The 15572-nt window shown below is 48.3% G+C and overlaps 1 protein-coding gene across 1 annotated transcript in view; it reads right to left on the bottom strand.

Moving 5' to 3' along the window:
• Positions 1–13377, bottom strand: part of LOC122372490 (nephrin-like) — a 30960-nt gene extending 17583 nt beyond the window's left edge. The window contains exon 1 of the mRNA XM_043349708.1: positions 13250–13377. Within this exon, the coding sequence (XP_043205643.1) occupies positions 13250–13304 (55 nt within the window). The 5' untranslated portion in view covers positions 13305–13377. The remainder of the gene's footprint in view (positions 1–13249) is intronic.
• Between the last annotated feature and the right edge of the window lie 2195 nt (positions 13378–15572).

Genomic DNA, 15572 nt, shown 5'->3' on the forward strand with positions numbered 1-15572 from the left:
GCACTTATGGTAATTTAACCAGCTGGGCTAATGCGCCGCCGAGTCGTTATGACACGGCAACTGTGGTCGGCCGACGCCATTTGCAACATCTCACTGCGCCGAAGGGCATTGCGCTGCCGGACGCACGCAGTCAGCACTCACGTAAAAACGGTCATATGGGGACACACCGCGCTCACTTCCGAACCGCTGAAGAGTAGTCAGGAGGAGGATGCACATTCAGTAACTAAGGATCATGAGTCAGGACAAGAAGGGCAGGAGAACGGAACGTCCTCTGAGGCTTGGTCACAGCACCGTCGCCGCTAGCGCCGCGCGCATTCAGTAAAGTGTCGCCCAAAGCCTGCTGATCCCAAACTATGGTCTCTGCAACACACGGTCGGTCGTTCGGATCCCGGTGCGAGCCTGCTCAATGGTCTAGACTGGACAGTCGACGGTCTCCTGCTGGGTTAGAGCGCGAAAGGAATTGACGAACAACGGCAAGACTGGACAACGGCACCAGATAAGGGACAGGGCAGGAAATTGACAGGGGTCGAAAGGGTTAGCTGTATAAGTCAGGATGTGACGAAGCGTGACGAAAACTAATCGCCTCACGCAGTATTTTCCAGAACATCAGCAGCCAGTGTGCTGAAAACAAGCAAGCCAGCAGCAGAATCGATAGAATTTCAATCAGATGTGCGGACGCCGATGCGGTAAATTTGTGTTGCGACGGCGGTCTCACCCACTGCTGAGCCGTAACATGTTTACCGAGCGGAAAATGGCACCAAGACAGTGGCGGACGCGGGCCGGAGCCGCTGTCTTTATCAATCGCCTGGCGATGACAGCGTCACTTCTTTTAGGACATCTCGCTCCGGCCGGCGCGGGCGATATCTTCCATTTTGCTAGAAGTCGTCTTATTTGTCCATCCTCCCTTTCCAGAATAAAGTTGTAGCGGAGATAACTAAGAAAAGTGGTAATCGTCTGAACGTTTGACAATAAATATATTTGTTTTGTTACCAGCAAAATTTAATCATGATGGTAGTTTCCCTCAATATTTTCGTGTTATATTTCTGGTCGATGAATAAGCACGTATGCAAGTATATACTTGAGTGCAGTCCTTTGTAACCCGCGATCGATACAACTCGTTTCAACGCATTACATTATTCATTCATGGCTGCAAGTCTCGCCATACATATCGGCACGCAGACCTCACTGGAAACGGATCTGCCACCAGGTCATGGCGGCGCATCTTCTGGTCCGTAATTCTCCGAGGAGGGCGATCATTTAGGAGGAGTTTTCCACCTCGCCGGACCCATACATCACCGTGCTGACCCTCCCTGGCGCCCACACGAGTCAGAGGTCACACCCGGCCCTCGACCAGACACTCGGTCGCAGGGGGTCACGGAGTGCGGGGCTCGAACTGTGCTCAAACGTGCTCTCCGTGTGAAGAAGCACCTGAGCGCGAGCTGCTTGTCACTCCGAGTGTCTCCCACTTGAGACACAGCCTTCGGACATCTTGCACGTCAAGAATGACATTGTGAATCACATGCACATTGCACAATGGTCAATGCACATTACACATGCTGTCACAGGCATGATGTCGCTTCGATGCAAAAAAAAAAAAACTCGTCACGGTCCCACCAAGAACAGCAAATCGCTGCTGACCTTTGAACTTCTACACACTACACGAGTGACGGGAGGGTCCGGGTTGTCTGTATTGTTTTCCGAGTAGATTTACAGATGCGCCGCCCGACTCGTCCTTTGATAATGAGCCCACGGTGGACCATTAATTAGCGCCGAGTGTTGTCATGCGCCGGCGCGACGCTGGAACTATCTGCGTGTCCAGCTGGCCGACCGGGGTCATGGCACTGGCGAGGCACCTGTTTCCGCCTGGACCGGGCGCGGCCGACCGGGACGCCCGTGACGCCGTGACGTACTCCCGTGATGCCGTGACGTACGCCCGTGATGCCGTGATGTACGCCCGTGATGCCACGTCGTGACTCCCGTGGCGCATCGACTCAATGATCAGACCTCAGCGACCCAAGCAAGCACGACAATAGGTACACGGTACAGCCCACCGCTAAAGTAATGTATAGGGTTTTACCAATCTCAACGGTTGGCTTTGACTGGCGATTGTTTAATGCGGAGTGATCGAAAAGAAGATGTCAATAGCTAAAGTTGCAGCTGCAAGGGTGACAATACATCTAAGCTACATTCAAAGTTTCATTGTAGTCTGGCTAATCGTTCCTAAGCTTCAGAAGCAGAACATACCCATGAATGAAACCCCACATTACTTCTGCTGTGGACTGTACAACAGCACTCATGTAAAATCAATCGTCTTGTCGTCGCCTTGTCCCTGATGCGCCGTCGCCTCGTCGCCTTATGCCTTGTCCCTGGGCCTGACGCTATCATATTGAGTATTGAGTTAGAAGATGCTGAGTGACTCAATACCAAATCACACATGAGTGAGAATGGATCCGATTGTGCATGGAGCATCATCTTCAGAAATGTTGATAAGTCCTCATCATCGCGGAAGAGCTCAACGCGGACGGACAACAGTGTAGAGGGTTGACTGCGGGGGCCATTGAACTGAAGCCATGCACCCCAACCACTGCCCGCGTCTATCGGTGCAGAGATCAGCAGAGAACACCTGCACCACGCTATATGGAGACCAGCCAACCCCACGGGTCGTTCCACGACGCCCGATTTTACCCCTGCCACGCGAAAACCCTGACGCGCGCGCGTCCCCCACGCGCGCTCTAGACGGGCGCCAGATTGAATTACGCGCGCTGAGGGGGCGGCGCGGCGGCGGGAGAGGGACGGGGAGAGAACAGAGGGAGGGGAGGGGAGGCCACTGACAGAGCCACCATCTGTTGACCTCCTGTGCCGCTGTGCATCACGGGTGCTGGGAATGTCTTGAGTGGAGGCCGGCGGGCGAGGCGCAGCGGCGGCGGAGCGATGTTGGGTTCAGTGGTTTCACAGAACGACCGCAGAGTAAACACGCGACTTCTCTTCTGGTTGAAGTGATATCAGGTCTACGAATTGAAATGATTGACTCGTGTGTGAATAGCTTATAGTATTGAGAGAGAGAGAGAGAGAGAGAGAGAGAGAGAGAGAGAGAGAGAGAGAGAGAGAGAGAGAGAGAGAGAGAGAGAGAGAGAGAGAGAGAGAGAGAGAGAGAGAGAGAGAGAGAGAAGAGAGAGAGAGAGAGAGAGAGAGAGAGAGAGAGAGAGAGAGATCCTGTTGCTGCGTTTCACAGTATCGAGAGAGAGAGAGAGAGAGAGAAAGAGAGAGAGAGAGAGAGAGAGAGAGAGAGAGAGAGAGAGAGAGAGAGAGAGAGAGAGAGAGAGAGAGAGAGAGAGAGAGAGAGAGATCCTGTTGCTGCGTTTCACAGTATCGATGGCATATCTGCTATCTTGAGCATCGTTCAGCGATTGGCAAATGGAAAATAAAGGAACGCACTAAAATATCTGCCAGCTTGTACCCGAGAGACACTTGGCGATCAACCGATGGATGTTCAGCTGCATAACTCTATTGGAGCAGGGGGATTATTGTTATGTCGTGTTTTACTGTCTGGCCCACCCTGTTTCACGGCCGATGACTCGACCCTTGCACGAGTTTATGCTTTAGCTTATGAATTTTTAGTGCCACGTAAGTATCTATATGAATAGGGACCTCGAGAGTTGGGAAGATAGCAAACAATAGGTCAAACTTCGGCGAGGTTTTTGCAACACGACGTAGTCTCTAGCGGCTTGCGTTAGTGAAAGCTATCTTTGAATGCTAACAATTAAGTTCAAACGCATGTTCACATTAACCCTCGCCCGTAAACGGCGATCTGCCACCTTCGCCCATGCAGGGGGGGGGGGGTTGGTGCGACCCCCCCTTGGCGTTTGAAAACGGAGCGTCGTAGAGCTTAGCGGAAAAGACCAACGGATTGCTCTCGCCGAGATCTCGCGATTGGTGGTATATTTTTTGGTCCTAGGTCAACATTTGACCTACTTTTGACCGGTCAAATATCAAATTTTCGGAAAAATAGACTTTTTCAAATTTTCCGCGGCGATTGCGGCAAAACGGTGGGAGATATCGACTTGAAACCTTCACTATCGTGTTCCTTGATCAATTCTCTATCGTTTGGTATGTATTTCGTTTCCCTAGCTCTAAAAATGGCGCGTTGGGAGCGCCGGAAGTCGGCAAGGTCACAGTCGGCGGCAGAAATTCGAAAAATCAAAATTTAAATTTTTGAAATCTGATTGTATTTTTGGATTTGGGATGTCCATTTGCTCCCTATAGAAGCTAATATTGCTGCATATTCTCATTGAGGTGACAAGAATTAGCAAAATAGTGGTTCGGGCGCTTTTCAAAAATAGTACCGGACGCTGTTCCTCTTGTGACGTCATAGCTCCGTGACCTGACCTGACCCGGTCAAGTTTCTTATACCATATGATAGCCAATACTTGCCCCAACATGCATGGGAAGTTTCATCACGATCCATCAACCGATGTCCGTACCACCGGCAGGAAACCTCGGGCGTTGGCACTCAGTTTGTGAAAATCCGGCCGGAGGCTGTTCCCTTTGTGACGTCATAACTCCGTGACCTGACATGACCCGGTCAAATTTTTTTTATCAAAAGATGCGCAAGGTTTGCCCCATAAGGTGCCCAAAATTTGGCGGCGCTGCGCGCCGCCGTTTTTGCACTATTTCCGAAAAACCTCAGGGGGGGTTGCACCAACCCCCCCCCCGTACATGGGCGAGGGTTAAAATCTTGTTATGCCGAAGAAAATCTAGATCTTAAATAACATAATGCACACTGCACCTGTGTCAAACCCATGGGCTTGCAGCTTAGGTTCAAGTCGATGAGTAACCAAAGTGAACGGTTGCTCTCCGGTCCTGTTCCAAATCGAGGTAACTGAAGGGTGAAAAGGCAACAGGTTGCACTGACGAACAGTATTGAGCCGTCACACAATACGGACAGATCCAATAATCCCTCATCACCGTTGTCCTCTGCTCCTGACAAAGTGGACATTGTGCTGGGAAATGCCCCTCTGCAAGGGACGCCATTCGACGGGACACCAATGGTTGCCGCGGGGTATTGGGGCCCGACCGGACCCATTGTTACACCGACGACAATGCGTTCCCCATCAGCTCGCCCTCAGTTGTGCGGAGCTGCGAAGCTGTCACTACTTTCCACCCTGCAGCCGCCGTTCGCCAGATCAACTGCATGCAATGGCGCGCACAGTGGGGCCAATGAACCGAACAAAGAAGTGTACCAGCATCAGGCTGATGGTCGCGTGGAGCGAACCACCCACTCGACGTCGAACAGCTGCAAACCTTATCGGGGGTGAATTGAAGTGAACGAACTGGAGATGTTATTGGAAGCTTTTGACACTATCGAGCATCGCGACGAGCGAGAAAGGCAAGTGCATTGCAGGAGAAAGCTAAATGTTGTGTACTTGTGTGGCACCCAGTTGATGCTGATGTTTGTTGGAATAAGTATTCAATGACATACATTTATGTAGCAGTATCTAACTCAGGTAACATCTTTTAAGATGTTCTTCCCTAATCTTTGTAATAGCAAGCCACGAAATTTATTAAACTGCTAGGATCTCTATGTCTATGTTGCTAGTTACCAAGCCCAGACATTTTACATTTACTACTGACAGAGGCCTATCAGTAATAAGGCCATTAACTTTTCTGAAGGGTACCATTCTAAATGCCAAAAGAATGCTCTTTTGTACGTCACCATCACATCGATGATGTCATGAATACCTCTAGCAGCTAACAACAGGCGTGACTGGTGACCGAGTCTTAGCGTCATTTCCGTCTTCTGGTGCTGGTTACTCCTCATGACAAAGGCCAGCATGAGCACACCTGTGCATGTCTGATGATAGGTCTCGTGTGTCCCATTACCGGTGGGATGTGTCCGGAAATGGTACCCGGAACCGGCAGCTTCTTGGAATGTCGGAAAATAGGAGACCGAGGGAGACAGCACAGAGACGAGTGGGAGACAGGAGACGTGGTGCTTACCTGTTGGTCTGGAAATTGGAACGGGGTTAGACAAGGTGCGAGAAATGAGTTTGAGACTGAGGAGACATGGAGGGCATGGTTCTATGTCGGGTGTCGGTGGCATCTTACGTTTGTTAAAGGGACTATCCCACCTTCTAAAATATTGTTAAAACCAGTTAAACTGTGCCCGACTGTATAGATTGGATGACCAGGAACACGGTTCTGGCATTTATTTTTCATTAAACATCTTAGGCTTCCCATATTCCAAACACAAGCTTTCAAATATGTGACGTCACAGCCCAAAATTACCTCCCTCCCCAGGCCACATTACTGTCATAAAACTGATTCTTTTTACTCTGTAGGCACCACAACAAAGTTCAGACCAAGTTTTGAGCGATTTTTCAACGAACAAACCCATTTAAATCAGAATGACTAAACGAGGTGACGTCACACTAACGGTCGCTCCATGTTGAAGATAGGGCCTTGCACAAGGCCCATTTTCAAATGAAGGGAACGAATTTCGTCAACACCAAGAGGCCGCGGGGGTTGCAACCTAGATAGATAGTGGTTTCTGAACCTCGCCGCAAACTTGGCTATCTCAACTCAAACCCCATGTTAAAGGTGGGATAGTCCCTTTAATGGAATATTGACAGGTCAGGTAATAGGTATGTAATGCACTAGCGAAAGTTAACGGTTGAAGTGGGAAAAGCCTTTATGTGACTGGATCACACTTCCAACAACTGCAAGCTGACTGAAAGTATAGGAAGCACGTGTCGCTAGCCACTGACATAAATTTGCCATCCAGTGCCTATTCTCGACCGAATCTCCTCCACTCACTGGGGATGTCACCGAATCTGGAGCCGCCTAACGATGCGACTGATTGTAGTGATCTGACTGCAGTCATTGTCACTACGACACCTGTCCACACCGGGGAGACAGCGTGGAACGGGCGACGGGTCCGCGAAAGGGTGAGGAGGTCCGCCACCGGATTGTGAACTCCGCTGGGGCCCGCTGAAACGGCTCGAGGCGGCTCAAAACGGCCGACGCGGCCACTGGTGGCTCATGTTGCCCACCGTTTGTTTTGCTTGACCGACGACGTTTATCAGGTTCCAGGTATTGATCGCGATTTTTGATCGATTTAGCTCAGTTCAGCAAGCAACTCCCTTTACCTTATCTGCACTTATTGCTCAGTGATGAATCTCTACGTAAAAACATTTTAAGTTTACCTTGCCAGCATAACACATGCAATGGATACCGGCGAAATTGAGGTGATGCAACCCACGGATAGTATCATCGCTTGCGTGCTGACTGCTAAGCCACCCATTGGATTATTTTAGCGTGCATACAGGATAGGTGGACATGAAACAATGCGGCCTCACAAACGGCCTGAGGCCGTTATTGTGTTCACAAACGGTCCTAAAAGGGACGACCAGATAGCCGGTATATTTCAGTTGAGCTGTCTACAGCTATAAATATATCAGCACAACATGGTTTTAAGCCATTTTTGCCATAAGCATTTCAGAATTACCGGAACAGCTTAACGTTTCCTAAATAGATCACAACTTATAAAATGCATTGCTATTGTCAAAGCTTTACTGTTATATAACAAGACAAAACACAAACTCATGCCCAATTTAGGTGCATCTTCGTAATCTTATCGACATTTTTAGCCTAGTATTAAGCTTTAAAGATAAATCCTCCAAGACTTCTATAAAACGGTCGTTAAAAATTATCATCGCGCAGCCCTTTTCGCGTAATCACCACCACTAATGCGGATAATTAGACCACCCCGGTACCTATCAAAGCTGCGGCGGCCAACAAATCAGACAAGAACCATGACTCATCTAAAAACTTTACCTGAAACATAAGCAATGGTGCTTTAAAGTAGCATGGAAAAAAACTAATGATCACGAAACTTGTGACCCATTGGAGGTCGGCGATACTTAATCTAACAGATAAGGGTCTTCCGTTAGCATATCTGATCTCAGCAAACGCTCCGATTTCCCTAGAACTCGTGTGCAGCAGTGAGGAATCATCGCACCTATCTTTAAACCTCGTCACGACGGCCTTGCCGACCAGACGAAAGGAGGAAAACATGTGTGTCATGCGGCGAGCCGAGCCACATCACAATAGTGCCGGTGGATCTGGCCACCGCCCGCGGTGGATGGGTGACAGGGGTACACCTGGGACGCCCCCGGGGTACACCCGCAGGTCACCCACCGCCCACACCTCATGGGCGGTGCCCAGTGGAAGACCCATGGACAGAGACCGGATCCCGTCACCTGCGGTCGGCCTCCGTGCTTTCCGCACTTTGCCAGGGCAACCACCGGAGCTCCACGGCACCGCGGAGACCCGGGCTGCATCCGGCCCTCCCCAAACAGCATCCGGCAGAGGTACCCACCGGGGCAGCAGCAGGGCGACCCGGCGGCACCGGAGGAAGCCACCGGCTTTCACTGGCTCCACCGCGACTGCAACTAATGAAGTCAGCCGTGAGTCACGGCTCCGGACGGCGGCCTTTGCGAGGTGGTTTGGTGTGACCAGCGTACTCGAAGGACGGGTGACGTCCAATTCGCTCCAGGTGTCAGCCGGGCGAGTTTGCGTGACAAATTCGGTCACGGCATTGTCACCCAGTTCGAGGATCCACCGGCACCCGACTGTGGACATTTCTGAAGAATTTGGAATAAATGACGTGCATAAAATGGGCCGTTTTGAAGGCGCGCTGTTTGTTTGAGGCGAACAATGTCCAGAAAATATAACAATCATGACACGTTCGTGCCGAAAACTGGACATGTTCACAACAAGGCTGGCCGAGCAAAAAAAAAAATTGTCGTAGCATCTGTCAAGTGACAGACACCTTATTGTGCTGAGTGCCTGACTCGTGGCCGTGGAGCTCTGTAAAATGTCAACACACCTACTCGCAGCTTCCGCGTATCCCTTTGAACCTTTCCAGCGCGCTAGACCAGTGGCATTGCCCTTTTTCCAGGAAAATGACCTATGATCGTTACTTCCCAGTACATCTTTGACCTTCCCTCTGACTTATACCGGTTCTTAGGCTGTAGCCCCTCTCAAGACGAGCCTGACCTGAGACCTCCCTGCTAGGACGGATGTGACCTGTAGCATCGTCCAGCTCGGCCCAATCCGACCAATGTCATCGTCCCTCTCGGGCGGGTCAGACTGAGACGGAGCCTCGCTCGGAAGGGTCAGCCTGTGACGGAGCTTCTCTGGGACAGGTCTGACCAATGACATCGTCCCTCTCGGGCTAGTCTGACCTGTGACAGAGTCCCGCTCGGACGGGTGTGACCTATGGTCTACCGGAGAGCCTCTGAGACTCCCCGTGGCGTCTCCACGGCGGGTGAACGGCCCACCGCAGTGGTTGGACCCATTACCAGGTTTGGGGCAGCTGCCGACATAGGTCTGACCCAGCCAGACCAGCTGATAAGGAGTTCCAGAGCAGAGACAAAAACAGCGCACTGTGCCCGTTACCCGCTGAGGTTGGGGCGGTCCATGAAGGCATCAGGGACCACCGCGCCGCCTGTCACCGCCCCAAACATGCGCTAAATCACGGACCAGCGCGGCGGGTCGGCAGACGGACGGTAGCGAGACGAATCTGGGAGATGGGGGAACAGAGACGAAACGGTACTGGACGGGAGGTGGTCCGAAATGTATGGAGAGTGGAGACAGGAACGACATAGTTAGTCGGGAAAATTGTTAACGGTACGGCCTAGAACAACTAAATTTCATGCGTGCATATCACGGAGGGGATGAAACATTTCCAGTCATTTTAAACACGAATAAAAATAGTATGCACTGCAGTGCTCGCGAGGAACATCTTGATATACGTAGTTAGGATTTTAAATGACCTTTTACTCGATAATTAATTGGAAATTCAAGGTCAATTGACATTTAATTGACCTTGTCAATTGAAACAATTGACAAGGTCAATTGTTTCATGTGGCTTGAGAATGAACTGTTGTTCGAAAATTTGCCAAACAATATAATATTTGCTTTTTATTGAATTTCCAATTAATCATCGAGGAAAAGGTCATTTAAAATCCTAACTACAAATAAAAATATCAAAAATCGTGCCTATCTGGGACTGTTCTCTGCTGAATCGTACAAAACGTTGTTGCTATTACGAGGAACTCATTTATGAAAAGCACTCAACGCATTAACCAATTAAATTTGCTGCTTTGTTGGGCAATATTCACTTCAAAGTAGGGCCGAATACAAACTCCGAGGAAGTTAATTTAGTTGTTCCGCATTCGTGCAAATGCTGTCGTGCATCAAGACAGATTAGAACAATAGCTTGTTAAGAACTTTAATTACATGAAAACAGTTTGATGTCATCGGTACATCCTTAAACATATAGGTTCAAGGACAGCCTGAGCCATAACTTTATTTTTTGCTTAATGCACGCATGCGTTCAAATAAGGTGTGATTTAGCGATGTCGCACGCTGAACGAGCACGTGCTCTCAACATCCGGGTGTTGGTCGCTCCAATGAAGGTATATGTACGAGTAGATTGCAACGCTCGCAAGAATACGCTAAGGTGAATGACGGGTTATTTCGTGCTTGGAAGAGTCAACCGAAATCATGTGTTTGCGTTAATCCTGATCCATGAAACTACTTCGTGCTGATAGGTAAGTTTGTAATTAATCGGGATAATTACATCATTGATATATATATTCCAGGTCTAAACCATGGCAAATACGGGCAACAAGGCGAAGCGGGGAGAAATGGGGAGAGGGTGGAACAGACATACAAAAAGACGGAAGGACAGAACTTATTCAAATGCATCGAACAATAATGGAGTAGTTTCATGTTGTTTTCGTTTCTACCGCAAAATTAGAAGAATAATAATTGGTAAGTGGAGATTAATTGGTTTTGCTGTACTCTTTGTGGTTTTAAAGATATTGAATTTCAACTTTCTGAATAATAACCACATTTAAAAAAGCCTTGGGTGGGCGGAGCCTAGTGACGTCACAGATGAAGAGTAGTAATGGCGGTCACGGTCCTTCAAGGTGAAGTTCGGTAGTTTGCCCTAGTTGCTGCGACGTTTTGCGGATTAGCTGAGTGCGCTTAGAGTATTCTGGCCAGTTAAACATCGCTATGGATGAGGTAAGATCATTTTTCTTTGGGGGATGGGAGGGGTAAACCCCTCGGCGAGTGGAATGAATGCTGAAAGTTGGCTCAAACTCTGCGTTTGGTTTCATCTTGATCTGATGTAAGTTTGTGTTGTCGCCGTTACGTGAGCTAAAAAGTAAGAACTTCCTGAGTAACTGATCACTGCATAACTATGTAGGTAGTTTTCACGATATTAGCAGCAAACTCACTTTGCAAAGTAATGCCTACCTACAATGATCAAATGTGACCAATATTGAGATGCCGCCGTAGAGCTAATGCTTTTGCCTTAGGCTTATCCAAATAAAATGCATTTTTACCAACTTTTGCTGCTCAGTTTTCCTGTCATCTCCCCACTTGCAGGATACTGTTGACATGAATATACAAATGATTGATAAGTTGCATGTATTGAAATGCTGGATGTGGGCACGGCAGGCCGACACTGACAGCAATGTATTGATGTGGAGCAAGCCACATACTGGATTCTCAAAAGTGGAATATTTAGTGATAGTTTAGTAGTATTTTTTCTAAATCTTATGATTACTTTCCCGGTAAGACTTAGATCCATCTTGCAATGTGGGTACTCTCTTAGCAGATGTCGCCCGAGCTGCCATATCTACGTTTCATGTGCGCCGCAATGCCTTTTCAGTTAAAAAATAACAAAACATTATCTCACCTGACCTAACCATACCTACAACCTAGTCACCCTACAACTTACCAACCTGCAACCTACAACCTACCATTCCTACCTAACAAACTAGATATGACAGCTCGGGTGACGTCTGCTAAGAGATTGCCGCATTGTGTACTTTGTATCATTTTGTAAGAAACCTTATCAGAGTTGGGAAACCAAACATTTGCTGGACAACATTTCCAGGGCAATTTCACTCCACACTTCACACTAGAAAGAAATGATGTGTCTGCGTGTGCTCAGATAGACAATGATACGTCAACTAAAGGTAAATTATAAATTAAGGCTACAAATAAAAACTGAGGAAAACAATAAGAAAGAAAAAGATAACGTTCTGGTGGCGTTGGTGAAGGTAGACAGGCACGGTGACAGAAGGTGCCCATCTTGCACCAATGTAGTGTTTAAACAGTGGCTGGGACTGGCATGTCTTTGGAAAATAACACAACTATAACCCCAAAATTGCATTTAACAAAGAAAGTAGTGTGCTTGTGGGATGAAGGTAACTGCATGCCGTGCATGCAGGTGTTCTTATCCTAATTTTCCAGTCATCAGCTTTGCTTTTTTGCCTTCATTATCAATGTTTAACATCTGGGTTGAGTATAAATAAATTTACTATTTTAACTGCTTTCCACCCAATATTTTATCAAAATGTAGGTATGTGTTGTATGCTACATATACCTATTTTCCACTTCCCCATATAATTGAAATTTTCATGCTTCGCTGGTGGCACTGTGCCACATAAATTTTGTGCTACATTGACACAATTTTTGTACGCCATTACAGTCCACTACCACCTTAAAAGTGAAATTCCAACTTGAACTCTGCCCTCTGTTCCGCCATCCAACTGGTGGCCTTCAAGCTTGTGATGGAGTTTCCAATGTTGGACATGGCTGAGGCAGCTCTAAACTGATTGGTCATTCACACATGTCCTTGGACAAGCTTCTGCAAATGACCATATGGAAGATGTCCGTCATAAGTGACGCTTATGGGAAATGAGTTGTACTGCTGGCCATCTTTGAATGAATGTTTTTTTTTTTGCATTCTTTTCAGAGACCGCCCCTCGTTCGGAAGGTGGGAGTCAGGTGGGTGTTAGCCTCATGATAAGAAACGCTTCCCATACCAAACGTCAACCATTTGAGCCTCACAATAACAGACAAATATAAGACAGATGGGTCGAAAATGGTGCCTCACATTAACAGACAAACATATCGACAGATGGATCGAACTAGACCATCCACCCGGCACTCAAAGCTCGCTCCGTTCGCTACCCAGCCCATCGATACATAGTTATATGTCCATTATTGTCCACTGACAGTGCCACACTAAATGCCAGCCTTAATGACCAATTAATACTTATATGAACGATGAAAGTCAACAGCAAACTGTTGCAGCTCTTATTTGCATGTCCCAAACCAAAGGACAGACAGACAGACAGCAGTCACGGCCCACCGTTAGCCTCACCTTGTCCCAGTGCAGTCCACATTAGCAGCAGAGCAGCGGTGCCGACCGTGTCCATCTCGCCGGTCCTGTGGTAGCCTCGCTCGCCGGTCCGCCACCACCTGCCCCACGTGGAGCGTTCCGTGCACCGGCGCACCGCCCGCCGGCCGGCTAACGCCACCGTAAACTGACGACCGGGCGGGCGACGCGGCGGGCGCCGGCACCTCCCGCGCCGAGGGGGCCGTCCGAAACCCGCGCGGAGTTTTGCATTGCAACCGTGAGAGGTCGCTGCTGACAAACGTGCAGCTGTGGTGTGGGTGTTGCAGACATACCATCTTATTGCGGAATTTGTTGGCCTGAATGCATTTTCGTGTTTATCACGTATCAACATCCTTTCTGCGAAACACACTCCCCTTCCGGTACGAACTTCGTGCATTTACAGCACAGCTGAAAGGCATATTTTCTCGTTTTTGATGCCTTTTTTATGTCTACATGTGCTAAACTGTTTTAGATAGTGTTCCCCGTAAACACTTTTCCTTCTAACAAGGCGCTAAATAAATCCCTCGCCAAACCTATAGTTTTCAATATACGTCCCTCCCCCTCTCACTATTTTTCCCCGCACTTTGAGCTTTATAGAAAAACGGGTATGTGCGCTTTAATGAAACAAAGCAACTGACTGGTCAACCGATGGCCTCTGAGGGCAGGTTAAATGCATCCCGAGGTACGGGTTCGGTTTTTGATAAATAGCTTCGCCAAAAGTAGTTTCAGAACCGTAAATTTAGCAGCATCGCGTTTCTAACGCTCAGGCGCGGCGAACAACATGCCTTTTGTTTGGGAGAGATAAAGTTGGTGTGCTCATCTCAGGTCAAGATCAGGTAAAAGCCGCTCAGGATGCAACTTTGGTCGATGGAGGTCACTTCGCATATCATTCAGTTCAGCAGGTCTTCCTGAATCATCGGTGGCCGTTCCGACTCCCCTACCCAATTTTATTAAAGTATTCTTGATGAAAACTTTGATGAACTTATGACATCACGCAACGCCAACAACGCTGAAGTTATGCATGGAGCACTGTAAGGATTGTATGAAATAATTAATAACGGTTCTTTGTTCTTGAACTAGTGTTGGATGATATCCGACGCGAAAATAGCAGTTCCCATATTTCCTTATTGACTTTTTAGGTAAAGCTACGTGACCAAGTTGACCTCATGTGACCTTTATAAAAATATGATATATCTAAGCTGTAATTACTCGGAGGGTTACTTTGCAATTTGCCGAATGATCCCTGCGATACTTTCCTGGCACGGAAGGCGTTGCAAAATTGCGATATTTTAGGATCGTAAACAGGATCACTTTTGACGGCAAATGTTAGTGACCTGACCTCAAAATGCAATTGCTGTCACAAAACCTAATTTAGATAACAAAATTACACACCTATGCAAGCTTTCATATCTTTATCCCCAAAGCATTCTAAGCAATCGCGAAAAAAGCGGCGAAAATGTCAACAGGTCTTCGGCTGCAGGTCCTGAGACCGTTGGCGGCTCGTCATACCCGTCCTCCCCGGCCGAGGGTGGTTATGGTCCCGCTACCCATCTACCCCGGAGGTCCATGACACCGGTCGGGCTGTGCACCGATCACGTTATCGCTGCTCTGTGCACCGTCTGTAGAGGAAGACCGCCAGTGAACCGTCTGTGCACCGTCTGTGTAGACTGCCAGTGAACCGTCTATGGACCGTCTGCTCCGTGTGCCGTCCATCTGTCGGTCCGCGAGCCTCGCGTCTCTCGAGCGCTCCAGCTTCAGCGGCGCATGACGCCCGTCTGGTGGACGATCCGACCCCGCCACAGTCGAGTGACGCCTCTGGGAACGGAGTTCGTCAGATATGCCGGTACTCTGGTTCTGTCGCCGTAACGCCGTGTCAGTCGGGACAGCAGTGTGCATAGTATCTTGCAAGCTGCAAATATCCCCAAAGATCGAAAGTCTGTATAAAAGAGGTGCCCTTTTTTTCTTCAAAGCGTTGCGACTTCTTCATTCGTAACGGGAAGCTTTATCATACCGACGTAAAAAAAAACTGATTATGCGCGACAACGACCATGCTCATATTGTTTTCCGTCACAACAACTATACCTATATCTAAATCGGTTTCAACTTTTTTAGCGCGTTTTATCCCATAATGTTCCGGATCGAAGCTTTTATAGCACTATATTATGTTCATCTACCTAATGCATTCGTAATTCAGTCCTTACGACAGTTGGTATTAGCCGTTTTCACGACGGGATATCCGGCGAGTGCACCTAATTTGACCAAATCTGCACCTAATCTGCACCAAATGTGCACCAAATGTGTACCAGAT

The sequence above is a fragment of the Amphibalanus amphitrite genome, unplaced genomic scaffold (genome assembly GCF_019059575.1).
Source record: "Amphibalanus amphitrite isolate SeventyFive unplaced genomic scaffold, NRLGWU_Aamphi_draft 001365F_arrow, whole genome shotgun sequence".
Lineage (NCBI taxonomy): Eukaryota > Metazoa > Arthropoda > Thecostraca > Balanomorpha > Balanidae > Amphibalanus > Amphibalanus amphitrite.